The 15,761-nt window shown below is 41.4% G+C and overlaps 1 protein-coding gene across 1 annotated transcript in view; it reads right to left on the reverse strand.

The window, feature by feature from the left end:
- LOC149773028 (snake venom 5'-nucleotidase-like) overlaps window positions 1-15,761 on the reverse strand; it is a 61,159-nt gene that overhangs the window by 25,042 nt on the left and 20,356 nt on the right. Inside the window, exons 2-4 of the mRNA XM_089946880.1 lie at window positions 14,373-14,586; window positions 13,532-13,720; window positions 12,730-12,927 (exon numbers count right to left, since the gene is read on the reverse strand). Coding sequence (XP_089803006.1) covers window positions 12,730-12,927; window positions 13,532-13,720; window positions 14,373-14,586 — 601 coding nt within the window. The remainder of the gene's footprint in view (window positions 1-12,729; window positions 12,928-13,531; window positions 13,721-14,372; window positions 14,587-15,761) is intronic.

Genomic DNA, 15,761 nt, shown 5'->3' on the forward strand with positions numbered 1-15,761 from the left:
ACAGTTAGGGACGCCTTGGCTGACTCAGGCGTACGACGATGCCACTCAAATTCCACACGCCTATTTACTCGTCGATTTGAAACCTACGAACCCCGATGATTTACGATTTCGTACCCACTTGTTTCACCACTGGTGCCAAGACAGAGGGCCTGTCCTGTACACGTCTCCGTCCTCGACTTAACTTCACTCCACAAAAAAATCTATAAAAACCTCAGACCCTTTTCGTCTGTCTCACACACATTTTGAACATGACGTGCCTTCAGTCGCATCTTCCCGTCAAATTGATTCGTGCCTTGTATGGCATCAGTGGAGAAAAAAATCCACAAATACGGGCCCGTGTCTTAGAAGCTAGTCTCAAAGACGTCTTACGATGGTTCACGGTGACGGCACGTCAATTACTCCAAGGGATCATTCAGATTCCTCATCAAACCAAACGCTTTTTTGATCGAAACAAAGTCGCTTTGACCCAACTGGCCGATCCTCGCATCGACACTCAAACCAAAAAACAAATCATTTTGAAACCTGGAGGGAGCGGTACTCTAGGAGGGGTCATCATTTGCTCTCTCTTAAGATGGGATCCTAATGCTCCCAAACTTCTCCCCAAGAAAAAAGTCAAACGAAGCTCTAAAAAGAAGACAAAGAGCCACGGTGTCAAGAACAAGTCCCCAAGGAGACCCGTGTCTCCAAGAACTTCTCCAGTGGCGGCATCCTCCTCTTACCAGACACCTCCCCGGAAAAAGAAAAGAAGCCCCCAGAAAAAGAAACAGAGAAAAAGTCCCCAGAAAAAGAAAAGCCCACAGAAGAAAACTATTCGCATGAGAGGCACTTCAGCTAGGACGCAACCTTACACTCGCAAAGCACGACCTGCAAAGGCGGTGATGGCGTCTCCGGTAGCCTCAGGTTCATTCACTTCCCCGTTGATGTCACCAAGAACTGAAGAGTACTTGGAGACGTTAATCACACCAAGAACTTCTCCGTTGATAACCCCAAGAACTTCCCCAGTGGCAGGACCCTCCAATTTAGCGGCAGTGGCCGCTGCTCACAAAGTACCTTCTCCCAAAATCAAAGTTCAAGAAAGATCGGGCATGTTACAAAGTTTAGTGGATTTGTCCAAGCAAGAACTGGCTCGATTTAGTCCGTTGCGTACCCCTGCACGACGTGTCATGCCTGTCCTCAAGTTGATACGCCGTAAAGACAACCAGTGGCGACGCGTTCCAGCATAAAAAAGGCCTGTGACTAAGGAGGGGTATCAGTGTTTTTGGTGCTGAAGACTCAAAGATGTCACCCTCCAGAAAACATCCCTCTTCTAAACAACCCTAAGGAAAGAAAAGGAAAGGACTGCCTCCTCGTTTAGTCAAACATGGGGACATGTTATCTGTCCTGTCCAAAGCTTCTCCACCCCTACGAAAAAAACTCATTCAATCAGCCTCCAAATAGGTCATCGATACCGTGTGCGAATGTTGTTTGAACGTCTTGAAAAGCACGATCCCTTTGTCCAAACACCAGAAACAATGCTTAGGCAAACATCGTCACGTTCTTCGCCAAATGGTTCAAAAGAAAGTTCCCATTCGTCAAAAAAGAAGATGTTGGTCCAACGTGGAGGTATTTTACCCCTCTTGTTAGGTCCCATACTGAAAGGAGTCTTGGGAACCATGTTGGGAGGACTGGTGGGAGCAAGATAAAAAGGCCTCGGAAGTCCCAAGATCTCAGAATCGACCCCTGACAACCCCATGGAAGGACGAAAACTGGCTTTAGTGCCTTACAAACGATGGATGGAATACCATCGGTGGCAAGAACAACGCACCCCGCATTTACCTCCCAATCCCAATTTGAGCGAGATGTCCCAGTTACAACACGAATTGCAGTCCTTGATGGATCGCCAAGATTTGTCCGAAACAGAAAAATCGCAAAAGTACGGTCAACTCTTGCAACGACTGCAACTCTTTCGCCAGAAAGCTTTAGACAAAACAGCTCTACCCACTCTGAAAGATTTTAAGACCTTGATGAAAAGTCCAGCACCATCACCAGTACCACCACCACTACTACCATCCCCAGGGGTCACCAGAGACGCTACCCCACGAAGACCTGAGGAAGAAGAGATGCGAGAAGTGTTTCAAACACCGTCAGCAGCTCCCATTTCAAGTAAGATTGCAGCATCCTTGTTGACCCCGTCCCCCACACCCCAACGAGAAGAAATGAAAGCTTGGGTTAAAAAGATGATGTCCACTCCTCCTTCGACAGAAGTGAAAAAGAAAGAAGGGAAACCAGAAGTGAAAAAATAAAAGAAGACCAAAGACATTCCATTGCCACCTCCACCACCACTACCTTCGACTTCTACTCCCGTAGCCCATCGAACACGTAAATCCGTTTCTAAACCACCCTTTCGTCCCACCCAAAGTAGCATCACCGAAGAGTGGGTGACTTATTAACACACAAAAAATGGAGAAGGTGTTACCCAGCATTTACTACGATCCCTCCCATCCTGCGGGTTACGCAGGAGTTCAAAAATTGTATCGTGCTGCCAAAACGCGACTGAAAAGTCTCCGTTTACCTCAAGTGCAACGATGGTTACAAGAACAAGCTACTTACACTTTACACAAACCCATTCGACGCAAGTTTTCCAGAAGTCGCACTCGAGTGGAAGGTATCGATCATCAATGGCAAGCCGACTTAGCCGATGTCTCTCATTTGGCCAGCTACAATCGTGGCTACAAATATTTGTTTTGTGTCATCGACGTCTTTTCCAAATTTGCCTGGGTCGTACCCTTGACTTCCAAATCGAGCAGTGAGTTAGTGCGAGCCCTGCAACGGGTGTTGAAACAAACCGGTCGTCACCCTCTTCGATGGCAAACGGACAAAGGCACCGAATTGCTGGAACGTTTTCAACGTACTTTGAAAGAACGCATGTGGAAATATTTTACGCATCATCACACTCTGAAGTACATCGACATATTACCGCACCTGGTGCAAGCGTACAACCAATCTTACCATCGAAGCATCGGACGTGCCCCGCAAGAAGTGACTCCCAACAACGAAGTGCTGGTGTTTGAGCGCCTGTTTGGTACGTCCCCGACGAGGGCTGCCCCCAAGAAAAGTGGAGAGTTGACCGTAGGAGATTGGGTGCGCATTGGCAAAACCAAACGCACTTTCGACAAAGGTTACTTACCTAACTGGACGACCGAATTGTTTCGTGTCACTGGACGAGTGCATGGCCGTCATCCTGCCGTCTATAAATTGGAAGACATTAACGGAGAAGTGCTCAAAGGAACGTTTTATTTGCCCGAGTTACAACGTGTCACCAAAAAAGAAGACGACGTGTACGACATCGAAAGCATTCTCGAACGCAGAAGCCGTAAAGTGGGCAAACGACGTGTCAAAGAAGTCAAAGTACGTTGGAAAGGATATCCACCCAGTTTTGATTCTTGGATCGACGCTTCGCAAGTCATCGACTATAAAAAGAAGTGACCGTTATGCCCTTTCACACAGACGCAGCTACGTCGACCACTCCTTCACCCAGTTCTTCTCTGCAAGATTTACAAAAACAACCCTTGTGGGTGTGGTGTGGAGAACGTGTGCCTAAAACGCAAATCGTCTTTTTCTGCCAAATCTTCGTGGTGTATTGTGTCATCGGGGCAGCCATTGCCAATTTGAGTCTGCAACAAGGAGACAAACAATTGTGGACCATTTTATTGAGCAGTTGCATCGGTTACCTGCTTCCCAATCCCACCCTGAAATTCTCCTCGAACAGGAACAACGGGAACCTTGTGTCCAGTGCCAGTGTCAGTCACCACTCCAACAACAACAACAACCCCATTTTGGGCGGAGACACGCCTCTGACGTCCAGTAACCCCTCGGACAGCCACAGAACTCTGGAATTATCAGTCACCAAAACCAACTTTACTTAACCTTACCCAGTGACAGTTCCATGGAGGTGTTTTCCAACAACACGTTGTGCTGTTACACGGCCAAATTACCTCAGGCCATCCCATTAGATCACAAAGCCCATTGGGAAGTGGCTTTGGTAGAAATGATTTATCCAACACAAATCAAAAACATCACTGACACTCAAAACACTTTTGACGTCGAAATTCTGGACCAAACAGTGCAGCAAACCATGATGACCACTAATCAACATAAATCATTTCTTGCGAAGGACCCATTACCCCGCAGCAGCAGTGACACTTCTCCTCCTTTTTACGTTTATCACTTTAAAATTAACTCAGGCCATTACTTTAGTGGTCAACATCTGGTGGAGGCAATCGCTGACAAATTCTATGCAACATTTGACAAAGTTCTGACCGGACTAAAAAACGTGTCACAATTGAGTACCACAAACTGTCTCATCGTCTACTCATTAAATTTGAAAGTGAGGAAAAAAGTATACGTATTAAATTTTGCCCTGAATTGTATGACGTTTTGGGTGGAGACCTCAATATGGTCACGGATAAAAAGACCAAAAAAATTAACATGGTAGACATTGACAACAACGTGCATTTTGCGAGGTATTTTCGTTTCCAGGTAGAACTGAACCAGGGACTGAATTTGATCTTCGTGTACTCCGATGTGGTGGAGTACAACGTGGTGGGACACACCTCCGTGCCGTTACTGCGTGTCATTCCTTTCAAAGTGAATTCTGTCACGAACACTGACGAGGAAGGTGGAAACACTTATCACGTTCACCGCGAATTTGTACATCCTCATTATTTGCCTGTCAGCAAGTCTTATTTGGACACGGTCAATATTGCTATAAAAGGAAATTTGGGACGAAATATTCCATTCACCAAAGGAAAAGTCACGGTGAAACTCCATTTTCGAAAACGGTTTTCTCACGACTCGTAAGTCATGTATCCAGTGTACCGACGGGTTACTCGACAGCGAGGGCACGGTTTAGGAGATATGTTAAAATCAGCCTTTCGTTCGGTGGCCCCAGTGTTGAAACCGATGGTGAAACGCGGATTGCACGCCTTGAAAGATGCGGCATTGACGCAAGGCAAAGAATTTCTCCAAAATGTCATCATCGACAAACAAAATCCTAAATAAGCCTTCTTGAGGGCAGGCAAAAATGTCTTGCTGCAAACGGGCAAAGACCTTTTGGGCCGACGAGAAACACCTATAAATGCCCTGCACGCTACCGAGTCAGGCATTTAGCAAGGACAAGGCAGAAAGAGACGACAAAGAAAACACCCTTTCACCAGACTTCACACGTCTAAAGCTAGAAAGACAAAGAAAAGAAGAACCGTTCGAGACTTAGACGTTTTTGATTATTGAGAAACAGAAAAAAATGATGTACCGAGAGTCTTGCGCCTGTTCCAAGTCGGAACTGGATCTGTTTGCCATGCCCCCCACCATGATGACCATGCAAGAATCCCAATGGGTGGAATTTCACCCCGTCTCCTCATTGACAGATTCCGCTCCCATCGAGTTTGAAATCAAAGGACAGCCCGAAGATTACATCGATCTGAATAACAGTTACTTCTACTTGAAAGTCAAAGTTCTAGATAAGGGAGGAGATTCTATAAGCGGCGAAGAGAAAGTAGCTCCCGTCAACAATTTCATGCATTCCTTGTTCAGCTCAGTGGACTTGTACTTGAATAACAAACTGGTCAATAGCAGCATGGATACTTATCCTTACCGTGCCTACCTGGAAAATCTCTTGACGTACGGAATAGATGCCAAGAACACCCATCTCAATGCTTGCGTGCTATGGGAACCTGACGAAGCGAGGCGATTTTGATAAAACAGGTCTTAGTGATAACCCCAAAACAAAAGCAGACACCAATGAGGGATTTGTAGAACGAGGAGACAAAATCAAAGATGGAAAGAGTTTAGAACTGATGGATCGTTTGCATTTGGACATGTGGTTGCAAGAGAAATATTTGCTGAACGGTGTAAATGTTCGCTTAAGACTGAATCGTAGCAGTACCGCTTTCCATTTGTTGGCTGATACTGATGCTACTACTGGTGACAATCCCAAAAGCAAAATCGAGGAGGCCAAACTCTACGTACAACGCGTGGAAGTGTTACCTAAAGTGGGAAACGACATCAGTCAGACGTTGAGCAGAACGACCGCCAAGTATCCCATACGACGCGTGGAAGTGCAAACGTTCACCATTCCCCGTAACCATCATTCCATGATCGAAGATCATCTGTTTCAAGGACAGTTACCCAAACGTTTAATCCTTGGTATGGTCGAAAATGAAGCCTTCAACGGAGCCTTCGATAAAAATCCTTTCCGCTTTCAACACTTCAAGGTGAAGAAAATCGAAATCAGTTGCGATGGCAAGACCTTGTGTACCAGACCTTTCGAACCTGACTTTACCCAGAATAATTACTTGAGATCGTACTTGTCCCTGTACGAAGCCACCGGCCAGTTAGGAACCAACACCAGTCACGGTATTACGTACGACGATTACGCTGGAGGCTATGCTTTGTGGGCTTTCGATTTCACTCCTGACCAGGGCAGCGACGATGGACATTTCCACCCTATAAAATCCGGCCAGATTCGTGTGGAACTTCAGTTTGCAAAAGAGCTGGAAGAGACGGTGAACGTCATCCTGTATGCAGAATTTGACAATACGATAGAAATCAACAGTTTGAGAGAAGTCATTCTAGATTATTAGAAGCTATGGAAGACTGTTATCCCTCTTTACCTAGTGGAGAAACTTTGGAGATGGAATGTGAGGAGACCGTGGAAGGAGAATCCCAAGGCAAAGACGAAGAAGTTATCATGATGAAGTCGAGATGGCCAGAACAAGAAGCCCATTTAGTCTCCTGTTTTGCCAAACACTTGGTCGAAAAAATGACGGAATTGATCAAGAAAGATTGCTATGGATGTCAAAACGATCATCCCAGTCAAATTCAACATGATAAATGCCTGATGCTGAGTCAAGAAGAAAAATTGGACGAATATCTGGACGAAGCTTGGAGTCTCATTGCGGACGAAGTCGTGTTGCATCAGTGGTATAAAGACTTGCGTGAACATTCTTGTCCACCATTAACCACTCAAGAGATCCATCGTATCGAAGCTCTCCTGAATCAGAGTGGGGAGACGAAACGAAGAAACGGTTATTTGTCAGACATTTTCAAGCAAAAAGTCAGGATCGAATTGATGACTTATTATTACCTGTGAAGAAGAATAAAACCCATACAAATCAATGGATACCTGGGAACTTTATTACTTTTTGAATCACAGTTCGTATACGGCTTCTTGGAATCCTGTCGTCTGTGCTAAAGATGAACTCCCTCATCGCAAACCTCAAGACCATCTAGCTTATGTGATCAACACGGACGACAGTCATCTCCCAGGAACTCACTGCGTAGCCGTTTATTTTCCTCAAGAAGGATGTGCGGAATATTTCGATTCGTACGGATTGCCTCCTTTGGAAGACGATATCATTGACTTTATGAGAAGAAATGCTCAGACCACCCGATTCAATAATGTGAAATTACAAGGCACAGATTCCTTGGTGTGTGGACAATATTGTGTGTATTTTCTGCATCATCGCAGCCAGGGCTATTCCTTAGAACATTTAGTGACTCATTTTGATCCTCGTTCTTCTTCTAGAAACGATGTGAAAGTAGATCAATGGTTTTGTACCATTATGCTTATCTTTTGTCTCAAGCTAGGAAACGTAGTGTCCATCAATGGCCTAATGACTTCCAACAGTGGAAATCACAATTTCATTCACAACGTTGTCAGCCCTGTTTAAAGTAAAGTTTTAATTGAAAAAAAATGTTTGTGATTAGAAAAAAAATGTTTGATGTTATATTGTTGGATTATTGTTAAAAATGTTATAGTTGTTTGTTAGTGTTAAGTGATTTTGAATAAAAAATGTTGTGTTTTGAAAAAAAAATGACTTTGTCTTTTGTTTGGCTATAAGAATTTTGATTCATGCTCTTTGACTTCTTACTATCCCTCTCATGACACTCACTGAACGTTGCGGCTCGAAAACCGTGTGGGGATGTTTTCCTTCACGTCCGCGCTTTGACTTTAGAGTCGGGGCAGCCTCCAGTCTAACCATCCATTGTCGACTCATCCTCCTACGAAGATGTGCTCCAAACTAGCTAAGCTAAACGAAGCCTACGTGAATTTGCATAGGGTCAGACACAGTCTGATACCGAAGCCAGAAGAGATAGAGAATGTGAGAATGTTAAAAGTCACTGAAGACCTGATAGAAGAGCTCTTCAGAGAAGAAGTGAACAGGGAGAAAGAAGAATGGACAGAGAAGTACAGACTTCAGAAACAGCAGAGAGAGCACCAACAGCAACAACAGCAGCAGCAGGAACCTGAACCTGACAGAGGCTTTGTCGATTGTCGTATCGACACCAAAGAGTTCTTCTTCTCTTTCCGAAGAAGCAGACCTATCGTCAGAAAGTTATCATCAGAGGACGTCGCATTCTTAGAAACTAAAAGATCGCCCTAGCTTCAACTTCACACAAGCAAAAAAAACAGCCCTTTTCAGGGCTACCCAATACTCTAGAAAAGAAATAACAATCGATTTGCCAATGCGTGTATGTAGAGTAGTGTGAATATAAACACTAACTCTTTTCTGGTGTGATTGTATGTGTTTGTGTGGATAGTAGATAATGATCATATTTTTTGCTGTTTGACGTGGGTGGAGAGTAGATTTGGGGTTTGATTTGATTCCTTTGCGTATGTGAATAGTATATTGAAGTGATTAATGAAAATTTTTAAATTAGTAATGGGTAATATAAAAAGTGAGTGAGTGTTTCTTTTAGGTCCGCGCGTTTGTTTGGTCATGATCTAGGTAAGATCAATTTTGTTTTAGGGGATGTTTTCCTTCACGTCCGCGCTTTTAGTATAAATTGAAACTCGCTCGGCAGTCTAGCTACCCTTGTTGATTGATCAACACTTGAGAATGAGCAGAAGGCTAGCAAAACTGTTGGAACTTCATGTGCACCTGGAATATGCCAGGCACATACTAAATGAACTGGCCGCGGAAGCCATTGTAGAAGAGGGAAGGATGAAAGAGGAGGAGAGAAGAAACAAAGAAGAGGAGGAGAGAAGAAAAAAGAAGAGGAGGAAAAGGAGAGAGGAATCGCTGTACCACAACCACAAGAAGAAAATTTCAGAATCCCAGAGACAGAAAATTGGGATTCTGAAGCCACTTATCCCGCCTCTGCTCTCCCTCAAAAAAGAGTGAAAAGAGACTGGGGAAGAAGATGTGTGTGTGGTGCCAGGCCTGGAAGATGCCATCATTATCCAGGTGCCACGGAGTTAAAAAAAACAGCCCTTTTCAGGGCTACCCAAACACTAACTCTTTTTTCCTTGTGTGTGTGTGTGTGTGTGTTTGTTTGTTTGTAAGCGCTCAGGTAAGTTTGTGTGGATAGTAGATTTGGGGTTTCATTTTAATGCTTTGCGTGTGTGGATAGTAGATTTGGGGTTTGTTTATTGATGCTTCACGTATGTGAATAGTAGATCATATGAAATGAGAAAAGTAGGGGGATGTTTTCCTTCACGTCCGCGCGTTTTAAGTGATAACCGAGGTTTATCAATTTTATGTTTTAGGGGGATGTTTTCCATCACGTCCGCGCTTTCACTATAAGAACCCACAGTATTCGTCGTTCAAACCATTCTACAAAAAGAATAAAAAAGAAGATGGCTTCAAACCAACTTGATAAAATGAAAACATTGCAAGACGTCCTGGATAATTTGGGTATGATGGAGCAAATGTTAGGTTAAACGAGGATCACTATTCTTATAGTCCCCATCGAGTGAAGATGGAGATCAACAATTTAAGAAAAGTATAGGAAATGATCAGTGATCTGATGAAAGAAATAAAGGAGGAGAAGGAGGATGAAGAGGAAAGGATAAGGATGAGAGTATGGAACGAAAAAATTGAAAAGGAAGAAGAAAATGAGAAGAGGAAGAAAGAAGAGGAGGAGAAGAAGAAAGAAGAGAAAAAGAAGGAAGAAAAGAAAGAAAAGAAGAGAAAGAGTGTAGGACAGAAAATAAGAAGCTGTGGAGAAATAGAAGAAATTAAAAGAAGAAGAAACCCAAAGGCCCTTTTCAGGGCCACTCCAATCTCTCGAAAAGAGATAGACTTTCAATTGCCTACCCAATTTTTTTTTATTTTTTTTTTACAAAAACAAAAAAATAAAGACCCATCAGGTCGGGACCTTATTAAAATAGGGTCCCGACCCTGTTCCATTTTCCCTTGACGCTAGACAGTCCCACGATTTATTCCCCATGTTAAATTCCCTTGACGCTATATTGTCCCAGGGTTTTTCTCCATGTTAAATTTACATAGACGCTATATGTTCCCAGGGATGTTTTTAATGGTAAGTCCCATTGACGCTCTAGTATCCCCATTCACAACTCATGTAAAGCCTTTGCTGAAGAAACCAGCACTATACCATAATGATTTAAAGAACTACCGCCCAGTTTCTGATCTCCCATTCATATCAAAAATCTTAGAAAAGGTTGTTCTATCCCAGCTTGTATCTCATCTAAATTCAAAGTCTTTTTAGCAATGTACAATCTGCATATCGCCCTTGCCACAGTACTGAAACTAATCGTCTAAAAGTAGTTAATGACATTCTGTCTGCTTTGGATAGCGGAAAGATTACAGTCCTCACCCTCCTTGATTTGTCTGCAGCATTTGACACAATATACCATGATATATTACTTCACCGTCTCCAGCATGTCTTTGGCATTCATGATAAAGCCTTACTGTGGTTCAAGTCATACTTGGTCAACAGGACACAAATTGTATCTGCAAATGGAATATACTCCAGCCCAGTTGATCTATGTTGTTGTGTTCCACAAGGGTCTGTTCTTGGTCCTGTTCTCTTCATTCTGTACACTCAGTCGCTCTCATGTGTCATAGATCATCATCCAGTGTCTCACCAATTGTATGGTGATGACACCCAAAAATACAAATCCAGCCACCCAACTGAAGTTGATGCTACCATCCAAGGTGTAGAGAGGTGCATTTCTGATGTGAAATCATGGATGACATGTAACAAGCTGCAGATGAATGATGATAAAAGTGAGGCCATTCTGATCACAACAAAAATACTTTCTCATTCACATCCTTTACCTCAAACAATAAATATCAACAACACCAACATTAAAATCACACAATCAGTACGAAACCTAGGTGTTACTCTGGACAGTACTCTCACATTGCACCAACATGTCATGAACATATGCAAGGCTGCATATCTTGAGCTGAGACGCATCAGCTCAATTCCCAAATATCTTTCAGTTGATGCCACTAAAACACTTGTGTGTTCATTAGTACTTTCAAGACTGGACTATTGTAACTCAATTCTGTCTGGTTCATCTCAATATCTGCTCCAGAAACTTCAAAAAGTTCAAAACACAGCTGCTCGGATCATACTTAGTACCACGATCAAAGCACACCTCCCCGCTGCTCTGTACCCTACACTGGCTATCCATTCGATCCAGAATCAAACACAAAATTTGTTCTTTGTGCTACGTTTCACGGTCGGACTCTATTCCAACATACCTATCCGACCTCACCCATGTGTACACACCAGCAAGATACTTACGCTCCTCTTCTGACAATCGTATACTCATTATTCCCACTATGAAAACAAAGTCATATGGACAGCGTTCTTTTGCATACCAGGGCCCAGCAACGTGGAATGAATTGCCCACTGAACTTGGACACAAAGACAGAGTGACCACATTCAAGAGGGCTCTCAAAACTCACTTATTTCGACTGCAAGAACAAACTTGAAGACCTAATAATGTTTCCTACCTTAAATATTCTCAGTATGTTTTTTTAAATGTTTTCTAATTTCATGGTGTTTGTTTTTGTAATCATATCATTATATGTTTTGCATGTTATAGGTGTTGTCTAATGTTGTAAAGCGCTTAGAGCTTCTAAAGATTAGGCGCTATACAAAGCCCTCATTGTTATTATTATTATTATTATATATATATATATATATATATATATATATATATATATATATATATATATATATATATATATATATATATATATATATATATATATATATATATATGTACAGATGTGCGATATGTAAATGTTTAGGTCCGCATTAAAGAAATAGGGACCGACGTTCGAATCAAACATCATATATAAGATTTACGATTAAATAAGTATGCGACAACATGGCATATAAATTCGGGACATGATGGTTTTTGTTTCTATAAGCTATAGATACCAGGGTTATCCTAGACCAGATAGGACAATAAAAGGACATATATGTATGTAGGTATGTATTAGTATATGTACAGTTTCTTTCAATGTATGATTTAAAGCTAGAGCTGTGATGGCGTTGGGCTCGCGCATTATGCGAAGTTATATATATTTGCTTTTGGGGGTATTACATTTTCACATGATTTGAAGATACGTACTTTGCCTTTCAAGGTGCAAAATAGTAAGATAACGTGCAATGTAGTAATATAAGGTGCAATTCAATCTAACAAGGTGCTCTCTAGCAAGTCATTCATTCTGTACAGAGCAATAATATAATTTTTTAAATAAAATTTAATAGATGAACGTATATCTTAAATATGTGTAACCTGTTCTTACTCTGACTGGAGAAGTTTTAGTACTAGAGCATGCATAAGTAATGGATAAATTTTAACTATATTTGTTATACTATTACATGACTGTCGATGAAATGCAGCCACTTGGTAGTTATATCGAGTCTTAAAACATATCTGATTAACGTGCATGACCATTGAGGAAACTGTAATGTCGTTACCTTGTGGGACAGTCTTGTCTAGTAATATTGGATTCCCGTTCCAACTGGACACTTCTCCCTTGTCATCAAACAGCACATTAAGGTACCCCAGATATTTGGACCAAGCATAAGCAGTGACCACCAAAACTCTCCGGCCATTGTTTGTATTGACAATGGTCGGATATGGACCCTCGATTTCCTCATTGGACGGTTGTGGCCCTAAATTAGAAGTGTAAATAGAAATATAATTGGCGCAATTAATCTAGACTCATTTTCATTCCACATCTCAAATAATAACGGTTTTCTGATTTATTTGAAAGATCTCAATGAATACTAGGTGTTATAATATAAAAGTGTTATATATTTTAATAAAATAAAAAAGTGTTTCTTCCTTACGTTTGTCATTTTAATGAGACGTCATTACAGCAATTCGCGGAGCACGAAATGATTCGGCTTGCAGCAAAACTTAATTCAAAGGACCCTGACAGTGAAAAGACAAAGTTGTTTGGTGGTAATGCTGGACCTCCACCGGGCTCGTGTCCGGCACCCATGCACCCCCGCAGTTGCGGGGGTTGTACGGGTTGCAACGCTATTGATTATAGCTCTTGCATACATCTTATTTAAAACAATGCGTTCATTTGGTGTACACGTTATTTATTATGTATACTAATCAATACATTGGCTGGGATTAGTACGTTTTTTAATTTCTGCTCTCAATCGTCTTGTTATGTGAAATGTTAGTCGTAAACCGTCTCGTTTTCTTATTGATATTAAAATTAATTATGTTAATGTCAGTTAAAACAATACTATGCTTAGCGTGTACCTGTATAGAGAAAGCTGTGAGTATGACCTCCAACTATAACGTCAAGGCCGTCAACCTCACGAGCAACTTTCTGATCGTTGCCATATCCGGCGTGGCTCAGTCCAATAATAATTGAAATGCCAGCCGCTTGCAGATTTTGAACCTCTTTTTGAACGCTCTGAATCGGATCAACAAACTTCACAGTGGGACCTGAGATCAGGAAAAAAGAGAAAACTCATTTGTTTACATTAGTCAATATTCATCGAAAAGTTTATTTTCAGGCGATGGTTGCATTTTCAAAAGATCAACAAACTTCACAGTGGGACCTAAGACCAGGAAATAAATCTATAATTTCTTTATTTTTAGTTAATATTAAATTGTATAATTCATATAATATACTTCTCTCTCTCTCTCTCTCTCTCTCTCTCTCTCTCTATATATATATATATATATATATATATATATATATATATATATATGTGTGTGTGTGTGTGTGTGTGTGTGTGTGTGTCTGTCTGTCTATCTATCATTGCAAGAATGTACGTGCAGCATGAACGTTATAAGGTGCACAGTTCTCTTAGTGTTTATTCGTATTAACATGCATATAAATCAAACAAAAATTATTTGTCTCATTATTAAAGTTCTAAAATATTTCAAATAACTTCATCGCTTGCCTCATGGTTGGCCTCAAAATAGTAAAAGAACCAGTCTGGATGATTTCATTGTCAATGTGTATCATTGAATTATTTACATAAATGAAGACACTGTATATCATGCACATTACGTATGAAAGGGATGAAAGGTATCACCCAAATGGAAATTTCCTTTTGAACAATTCGACAGCTTTAAAAAGTAGAATTACCTGCTTCGGAAAGAGAACCAGTTTCTTCAGTGATATATCCCACAATTCCTATCTTTGTGCCATTTACGTTCAGAATGATTGATTTGTTGAAAAGTCCCTGTAAACGAGGTTCATCGCCCACGTCAATGTTACTACTGACAACGGGAATCGTTATGTTCTTCAGGAAATCGACCAGTCCGGGAACTTCAAGATCGAACTCGTGGTTACCAATGCACTGTACAACATAAAGTAACAAGTATTTTGAATTTTCTAAAATCGAAAATATCGGTGACGATTAAAACAGTTCGGAAAACTTCGATCCACGACGTGGACTCAGGTGTTTGTCCCTCCTACAATACATATATGAGACATGGGTATTAACTGACATACGATGTTGCTAAAAGTGATGTTAGTGTAGTAGTAGTAGTAGTAGCAGTTGATGTTGTGTTGAGTCCTTAAGTGTCTCTATGAAACTGCTGAGTATATAATCATGGAATTTGATGGGTAGAAATCCATCTTCAAGTGTACAAATCAACACCTGCAGAATTAGGTCACATATCAGTTGTTGGGATTTGTTCTCGCCTATTGAGCACTTTGAGATTTTACATATAGACCCTTGTGTGCGTGTGAGTGTGGGTGTGGATGTGTGTGTGTGTGTTACAACAATTTCAACTATTCCATGTACAGTCTTTATATGAGGATTTGGCATTGATGTTTTAAGGAAAGCTGAATCCATTGACGGAGATTTGTTTCTCATTCCATCTTAAACACAGCTAAGATGTCGGCTATATAGTTTGTGCTTTAGACAACAATATTTACAGTGACCTCGTCAAACTCTCGTCTTCCTATAATACTGGTGCTTAAGGACAAATTTAAGTCGTCCAGAAAAGAATAGAAAGGACGCAAAAGAAGAGAAAGGCAAAATTTCATAATGATATAATTCAGAAAGAGAGCACAAGAAAACGTTTTTGAGGGAAGGAATCCCCAAGGTAAGGACTTAATTGCAGCAATCATAACAAGAGCGGTTACGGTAGAAGCCATACAAGCACTTACTTTTTGCAATGGAGTGTACATTCTATACCATAAAGGGAAGTGTGTGTGTGTGTGTGTGTGTGTGTGTGTGATTTAGATTTTTAACGTAGCTTTAACAATTTTTCAATCATATCGCTACGATGTTTGCAGAGTGGCAGTTTATAGTGATGTAAAGCACTAGGGAATCAGGCCGCAGACATGTAGCATGATATCCCAACCAGTCACATTATCCTGACATCAGTCCTAACACTAACCTCTTAATGTTGAGCGCCAAATGAGGCAGCTATTACTACCATTTTTATAAGCCTTTGGTATGACTTGGCCGGTGTTCGAACCCACGACCGCCAGTACCTGAGGCGGAGGCTCTTACCACCAGGC

This window comes from Sinohyriopsis cumingii, unplaced genomic scaffold (genome assembly GCF_028554795.1).
Source record: "Sinohyriopsis cumingii isolate HCF-2022 unplaced genomic scaffold, ASM2855479v2 utg000913l, whole genome shotgun sequence".
Taxonomy (NCBI): Eukaryota; Metazoa; Mollusca; class Bivalvia; order Unionida; family Unionidae; genus Sinohyriopsis; species Sinohyriopsis cumingii.